Here is an 8,544-nt window from a genome sequence, read left to right as displayed (position 1 = left end):
CATATTCCAAGCAGCCTCAAGCATCCCATAATACTAATGTTAATCATGTTTCCCCCTTCCTTTCAGTTAAAAACTGTTGTTCAGGTTGACATTATGAAGGCTCTGCCTGAGCAGTTCCTTTAATGGCCCATCAATCAGTAGCTGAATCATTCTGGGTCCTCGTTATTGTCTCTGTTGTGATTTCCTCATTCATGTTCATGTGCCTGTGTGGTTAATTTATCACTTTCCTCATTACTTGTTATTTCTTTTATAGTGAGTAGATCACAACCAAGTAACATAATGAACCAGACGCTCCCACACTCCACATCCCCTCACACAACTGACTGACAGCTGTTGCAGGACTCAGCACCACTGGGCACCCCGTGATGACAGGGTCCAGCTCCCTTTTCGTTTAGACATCTGTACCGTGGTAAGATAGCAAACCCAGACTTCACTGTGTCGACAAAGTCAGGATGCAGTTTTACGTGTGTTCGTGTTCAGGTAGACTTAAAGGACAGGGCAGGCATGCCACACAACGTATTTCCATCTGTTTTTTTCATTTCATGGCGACGCACAACACCATCAGACGCTTTACTGACTTTAGCACAGTATTTTATCCAGACGATGAATTGGTTTTTTCAGACTTTACAAACCTTTATCGTGATGTCTGAGATAAAAGTAACAGAAAGAATGATGACGTAGTTGTGGTTTTCCAGCGATGTTCATCTTGTGTCTTTGATGCTTGTTCGCCTTATCTTCAGAAGGGTGTTTTATTCTAAATGAAAAAAAAACTCAATGAAACCCACATCTTAAAAGAGTGTTGGTAAGAGAAATATGTGCATGACGTTACTTATGAAGAAACCAAAATAATTTATTGCAATATCATAAAGTAACAGTGCCAAGTGTCTGGTATTTCACAGAGGTGCTGCACCTCAACAGGACATCACATAAAGAACATTAGTACAAAATTCAAAATGCAAGTCTGCCCCCTGGAAGGCCATTTTTCTTTAGTTTGCTTACAAAATTTCTCCTGTACCTCTAAGCTATGTCATTCTTACTACTTCCGAGGCTAAGTCTCTGTTTAAACAAAGAGTCCAGATGCCTGGGCCTTTATGAAACTTTCTGTCAAAACCTGCCCAAATGTCTCTGCTATTCACTGTGTGACCTTTCTGATCCAGTAGTTCAGGTAGTTTTAACCTCCTGTCTTCTTTTAATTCTCCTTAAGTCACAATTTCCATGGCTACTTTGCTCCTCGCATAAAAAAAATGGCCACTGAATACAGAAATCTGTTTTTACATTTGCTTTTTGTTCTTTTTGTTTTGGCATTTTGGTTTGGGTTTTTAGCCCTACACCCAGGTGTTTTAAGGGGAGATCTTCAGTAGATGATGCAGTAATAGGTAAAATACAAGGCCTCAAAGCAGAAGATATGACTTAGTTACAGTCCGAAAGTGAGCCCCTTTCTTCACACCCTCCCACTCAATGAGGGCTGCCATCAGGGCAGCAAGAGTGGTGGGTGTGGAGGAGGAGAACAGACTTTGAATGAAGTGGCTTTTGGTGTTTGATAAATCAATAGCGTTTAATAGAGATCTTTAATTTCTAAGCTGGAGTCTTCAGACTTTAAAAATGTGACATCCTTCAATTTACTTCCACTGGATTTGTTTATGTTTTGTAAATATATATGTTATTGTTGAAAAAGGTAATATACTTACCTCTTCTAGAGTCAGGTTCTCACCACTTCCCTTTCTTTGGCTGTATTTCTTTTTAAGACACACTGCTGTTGTGATAGTGACAATAAGCATTACAACAAACACAGCTATGGTTGAAGAAACAGCTATTATAGTATTTTCTTCAGTTGAGCCTTTTCTTTCACACCTTTCTCCCATGTACCACCAGCTGTCACTTGCTGGACATCTAGAAAGTAAAAGAACAAACATGGCATCACCTAAAAATGAAAGGCATGAAGAAGGCTACTTAAAAAAATGGCATCTCTGATGCGTTCTTTCTATATCCCAAAGCATAATGAAGTGATCTTAAGATGGACTTGTATTTTAAAGTCGTCTTGAGTGGCCTACTGTCCTTACCCATATGGATGTCCTACTTCCAGCTTTCCGCTGGTTTACAGGTTATGACTTCAGGGGCAGTCTTTGCCAGGACGCCAAGCGCTGTCCTGATCCTTTTCACTGCTTAGCATTTGGCCGCAGCTGATCTGTAGAGCTACCAATACACGTGCCCCCAGGATCACTCAGTTCACTTATCTGCTTCCTTTTCCTCCAGGTTATAGCAATTCTAGTAATAGAAAACTCACTTTCTGCTCCATGAAACTGGTACCTGTCACTGGGACCACTACCATGTAATACCTGCTTCCACTATTATTCATTAGCCTCATATCCTGATGCAGTTCTGCCTTTTGTCATGCTCAGCTTTTACACAAAGCCCTTCTATCTTCTTCACTCAGTCAATTAAAAAAAAAAAAACAAACACCCCAACCAAAAAAACCCCCACCAACCAACTTTATAGGAAACAGTTGAATAAGCTCCCAGGGCAAATGGTCCAGAAGTTTTACACTGCTGTTTTTATCCAATGAAGGCACATTTAACCCCCTTCAGAAAACTTCAGTTTACAGTTTCCTCACATGTTCATTGTTTTTTTAATTCTAAGCTTACCTCAGGCAGCAATTTGAACCTGTGAGAAGTTAACATCCTAGCAGTCATCTGGGTTTAGGACTAAAAAAACCCTCCAGGCCTTGATTGCTTCACCTTATCCAGCATCACTATCAGGTCCAAAACATTTTATAGGGAGCATGAGGGTCCTAGTGATCTGACAAAAAAACTGTATGTGCAGTACTGTTGAGTGCACACCTGTCCTATCTTTCCAACCCTGGTTACTCCTAATGTGATTATTTTCCCAGTTCCTGTCTAAGATATTTATTCAGAGCCATATGTTCAACCCTGAAAGAGAGTCCGTTTGCAGTGCGCTGCGAGGATCCTGACTGTTGGGGGACTTCATGGGATCCAGCTTAAAGAGAGTTATCTATCACATCCCCCCTCGTTTCCCAGTAGAAAACTGGAGCGGAAACTGGCTGCTGGTCACACACTTCTCTAGGACAGAAAGTAGGTCACACAGGCACCAGAGCTTCAAATAGCCCAGAGAGGTCAGAGAATAAAGGTTTTCTTTCCATCATTTTGAAATCGGCCATAACATTCAGCATAACTCTTTTTTGTCTTCTTGGAACAGCTTCTTGACATTTACTCATATTTGTGACCTGCGTCTGATGGGTTGCACAAGAATTGTTTTTTAAAAGGTTTCTAAATGGGGAGATATAACACTTAATGAGTCATCCTGACTCTTGTTGCTCTCGGCCTTTAGACGTTTGCCTCACAGCACTCCCCCAGCCTACCTGCCCTGGCACAGCATCACACAAGGTTACTATCTTCAGCCCTAGAGCTTGCCTGAGAGCTGGAACAATGCTGGTGGGTTACATAAATGTACCCACAGAGAATTAAATAGAAGTTCATATTAATTTTCTTGCAGGGCAAACAATCTTTTTAGCTCTCAGTTCTTCATCTCTGGTTTCAAAGGCAAGCAACTACGCTTTGGTAATTCATGGTCGTAATTTATACTACACAATATTTCTGAATCAAATTCCAAAATAATGTCTGTGCCGCTTCCTGCCTGTGAAGTACTAAACATCTTTTCTACTCAGATAAATGCTATTTTGGTTCAACTATGTTTATATTTAACTCTCATAGATTTTGCTATAGGGGCTCCTAAGGAGATGCACAATCAATTTTATAACTTCGGGGTAATACATTACTGAAAACAATAAATAAATTTAATATATAATTTAGAGGGAAGACAAGAAGAGTACATCAAAATGGTCTCATGCTGAGGTTAGGAGCTTTGTTGCCCAAACTGGTCATAAGTTTAGTCTTACAGTAGCGTTTGGAAATATTTGCCTTAATCAGCTATAGTCATGTCTTTCCTTTCATTAGGAACAAAGACTTATTCTTCTAGATACTTTCATTACTCATCCCAAAATTGCATTTGAGAGTGAATAAAGGCAGTTACCTGCACACAGGTGCTCTATCTACAATAATGCAGACACCATCATTTTCACAAGGGTTGTCCGAGCAGGAAGCGGGAACCTCCGGCTCTTCGGTCAGGGAGGCAGTCGTGGTCGTTGTGGTGACAGTCGGCCTCGTGGTAGGCTTGGTGGTGGTGGTGGGTTTGGCAGTAGCAGTGGCGTTAGAGGTAGGAGTACTGGATGTATTCATAACAAAGGTGGGTGAAACACTTGGCTGAGTTGATAGTAGATGTGATATATCTGCATGATAAAACCACAAGAAATAAGGACTTTACTTCATGTCATTTTTCCTCTTATTCTAAGTTCTAATGGCAGAGAGCCTGTCCACAGGTATAATGGGCCTTTTTGCCTTTCAGGAGCATGATCTATTTTGGAAATGTCCTCTAGATTTTTTCAGAAACAGACGATTTTATTCAAAGTATTCTATTCAAAATAATTTGCACAGAAGTAGCATCATTTTATACACCGCCACATGAGATAAAGGAATTACACAGTGCATGTACCTATCCAAAAACTTACCCAAACATATGATTTCACTTTAGACACATGTAGTTCCAAAACTGCTCATTTGCAAAGTACATCATGTGTATTTATATCTACAGCACTAGTGACTTAATAAGTATGTGACACTCCATGTTTACTGTATCGTAAGATGTGTCAGCTATGTTTACATACCTTCCACTGTTAAAAGAATATAAACGCTGTCTTCCTTGATAAAGTCACGGCTTCTAAGTCTCTGATGAGTTAAGAATGCAGTCGTTCCACTGCCTGGACCTCTCATGAATGTAGTTCCATTGGGAAAAGATGCTATGGATCCCACTTTATCTGGCCTATCCCAAAAATATGTTGATGAAGTACCTGGAAAAAAAATTAACTAAATGTGCATGTGTGACCACTCTGGATTTCCTTCTCAATAGGATCCCTCCTTCTCAGATTATCCCCGCTGCAAAGTAGTACTGAGGCCTCTCTCAACAACCAAGACAGACTGCGTCCTATTTTGCCTGCCTCTGCTTCATTGCTCATGGGTACCGTGAACATGAAGAAGACAATAAATTTCCTGAAACTCAAGAAGCAGGAGCAATGCTGATCCTGCCTACAATATCTGTAGGGTTTTTTGCCTGAGATTCCACACCGAAGAGATGCACAAGACAATGGAAATCTTCAATGGCTTGGTTTAGCCTCAGGTATTGAGAAAAAAGCCTGCTGGAGATGAGGTTATTGGAGAGCTAGTTGAAAACCTGTGGTGTTTTCTTTTTAGTTCATTTAAAGTGTAGTGGCCAAGAAGATGAGTAGCACGTGAATCATGTGTAAAAAGAATTAATTCAGTGCTTCTCAAAAAAAGAGCATCTCTTATTGTGGATATAGAGTACAGGGTACTTGAGCAACCTGAACAGTCCAAGGCCACTGATGTTTCCCTCCATCAAACCCTGTTGTAAATCTCAGAGCTGAGCCTGATATTGTGTATGAAAGGATCTGACAGAGGGAGAAGAAACTGCCTGCTCCAACACTCTGCTGGTTAAAGGACAGCAGTTACAAGGACTCTCTTGGGAATCTGGGGCTATAAGCAACATACGAATAACCAAGGGAGAAGGAGCAGAGTGCAAACAGATGGCATGTCCACAGGGTCAGGGAAGGAAAAGGGCTGAGCACTGTGGCCGTAACAGCAAAGAGCATTGGGAAAAATTCAACCACCTGTGGAGGACCTGGTATGATGTGTCTTTCATTTACAGAGGACACATAGTCTTTCTAGATTACCTGCACTGTTTCCACATAGAGACATTGTCATAAAAAAATGAACGAAAATCATACAATTTGTAAAACAACAGTGTTAATTATATATTTTTGTGCCTTCCTTTCTTGTCTAATGTTACAGTCTGAAAGCCTGGGAAACTAGTTCAGTGGTGGAGGTGTTTCTTCTGGCAAAACTCTTATATCAATGCAGAAAGTAATTTTGGCTTAAGTCCAATCTTTATCCAGTGAGGGTTGGATATGGGGGTTTTCTTTAATATCTCTCTTTATAGAGATTCCTAACATTTCTCAGAGTGACATCTTTACGTCAACTGCCGCCTTTCCAAGTTATGGTGGACAATGGCTCCTTATCTTCTCATACCTTGAACAAGTACAGATTATGTAATATGAATCAGTACTTTGTCCATTTGGAGATTTGTGCTGACACCACTGTACCTTTTACAATGAGGGAGGGGAGTTGTTTAATAGCTGCACTTTTATCTGGTATGAAATGCGTTTATTGTTAATTCAGTATTTTTCTTTTTAAGCTTTCTGGAAAACTTCCGTTCTCATTAAACAGATATAAATGCATCTTCACAGAACATATGAAAGAAATTTAGGACTGGATCATCCACCTATTTCTTATGCAAATCAACTTTGAAATACAGGGTCACAGCTTAAACTACTTGTATGTTCAATTTTTTCTTATCTGTGGATCAGTTATATTGTTGCTTCAAACAAATGACACATTCCAGAAGCTAAAAAAACCTGCACTAATTTACACAAAGAGCTAATTGGACTCCTTATCTTTTGGCTGTGTTTTAAACGTACTGGATAGCACATTTGATTTTCACTAACCTGATAATTTCAGGGGGTCGGTTGTTATACTTCTTTGGTTTGACATGCGTTGACGAATATCAGGATGCTGGTCAAGCAGAATAATGGTACCTTGTTGCCATGCACAGGGCCATTGCAACTCATCATCATTTGCTCCAGAAATCAAGTGCAAGTACACTGCTAAATTAAATGGGTTATCAGTGGTACCATTCACATACAAGCCAACCTGAAAAGCATATCCTTTACTAGAATAAAAAGGTGGGCTGTATATTGTTCCTGCTCTCCCTGCTGGACTTGTGTTGAGGAGATGCGTGAAATTTCTGATGTGCCAGACATGGTGGGGACACTGGGTTTCAGACAGGTTGATGTCATCAATAGAGAGGCCTCCGTTTGATAAGCCACTTCCTCTCACGCCTTGGAACACAACCCGGAATTTAGTTGTGACATTCAAAGAAACATGATGGAGCTGCCAGTAACTCGCAGGCAAACCTGAAAAACAAGGGTAGGGATTTCTGAGAAAGCAGTGCAGTCAAACACTGCACAGGTCTACAGACCCTATACCAAAACTCTGTAAGAATTTCTCCGTTCCACTAGCACTGACGTGATGGAATATTTCTCCTGTAGATGTTACTTTTTCAGTGCTTGATCATACTGTCTCAGTTAAATTTTTCAACAGATTTAATATGCACAGCAGCTCTTTAATTTGGGTGAAAACAGTGTTAATGTTTTTTAAGACTGCTTTTTCTTTTAGAATTTTAAAGAAAACTGCATTAAATTAGTCCAAATGTGATAATTAAATACGCAAAGATGAATGTCATCTGTATCATTAAAAAGAAAAAAATCATAACAAGGTACATTGAAATAACTGAATTAACAACATTTCTCAGCAAAAAATGTTACAGAGAGCATAGAGTGACTAGAGCATTGGTTCATTCGGTGATTTTGTATATTTAAATGGCTTGTTGGAACTTTGCCTATGCAGAAGCACTATTCACCCATCAAATGATTAATGGTACCACATTCAATTTATAGCCAGTCACATGCAAAACCTACTTCATGTGATAAAACCTCACTGAGAGTCTGATGCTGCATCCAAAATTGCCTCCACTAGCAAATTCCACTTGACTCCAAGAGCAGCGTGTGCAGAAGCAAAGACACAGGGGCCTTGTAAGGCAAGTGAAAGTAGGACAGCCTTTGTTAACAGTCTGCACAGCAAACCAGCTGCTTCTGCTGCCTCGTTTATGTTCATCCGCACAGAAGACCAGACTTTCAGCTGCATTTATGGAATAAGCAGTGTCAATCCCAGGTACAGAGCTCATGCTTCGCTCTCCTAACAGTTCTGAACACAACACAATGGATCTCAGATAGGAGTCTTAATTACTTGCCATTTTTCATTACCATTATAATTAGGAGGAAAAAATAAACCCAGAAACAAGAACAAAAGCACCCCACTGTTTTCCAGTGAACTGCCTTCTGCATAAACGAAAGGTTTTTTGAACTGCACAGATTATATGCAAGACTGGGGTTTCTGACTCATGTTCAATGAGCAGCTCAGCTACTGTGCTGTAAAACGTCTCACCCTCACAGCCACCCCTGTTCCTGGCTGAAGGCAGTCACAGCTGCCACAGGCCAGCAGAAAGGGCTCGGGCCTTGTCCCTCAGCCTCTCGAGTGCGGTGGTTCAGGGCAAACCCATGAGCAACTCAGCCAGCACATCAGAACATGGCTGGAAAGGGCCGTGGCGTCACTGTTTTGTCCGGTTTGTTGACTGCGTTGGTGAGAGCAACTTCTCACGTGAGAGGAGTGAAAGAGCTTAGGGGGGGGAAGTGACCTCAATCCATTCCTGAACGTTTTACCAGAGACTGTCGAAGTTGGGTGCCCATTTGGACACATATATGAGATCAGAGACTTAAATGAA

General features: G+C 40.7%; 1 protein-coding gene across 1 annotated transcript in view; it reads right to left on the bottom strand.

Moving 5' to 3' along the window:
* Positions 1-1,688: 1,688 nt before the first annotated feature.
* MEP1B (meprin A, beta) overlaps positions 1,689-8,544 on the bottom strand; it is a gene marked incomplete at its 3' end in the record, with an annotated part of 25,674 nt that continues 18,818 nt past the window's right edge. The window contains exons 11-14 of the mRNA XM_010153607.1: positions 6,650-7,117; positions 4,739-4,921; positions 4,048-4,303; positions 1,689-1,890 (exon numbers count right to left, since the gene is read on the bottom strand). Of these exons, the coding sequence (XP_010151909.1) occupies positions 1,689-1,890; positions 4,048-4,303; positions 4,739-4,921; positions 6,650-7,117 (1,109 nt within the window). The remainder of the gene's footprint in view (positions 1,891-4,047; positions 4,304-4,738; positions 4,922-6,649; positions 7,118-8,544) is intronic.

The sequence above is a fragment of the Eurypyga helias genome, unplaced genomic scaffold (assembly GCF_000690775.1).
Source record: "Eurypyga helias isolate BGI_N326 unplaced genomic scaffold, ASM69077v1 scaffold19856, whole genome shotgun sequence".
Taxonomy (NCBI): Eukaryota; Metazoa; Chordata; class Aves; order Eurypygiformes; family Eurypygidae; genus Eurypyga; species Eurypyga helias.
The sequence above is the reverse complement of the archived record's forward strand: the minus strand, read 5'-3'. Positions and strand labels throughout refer to the sequence as shown.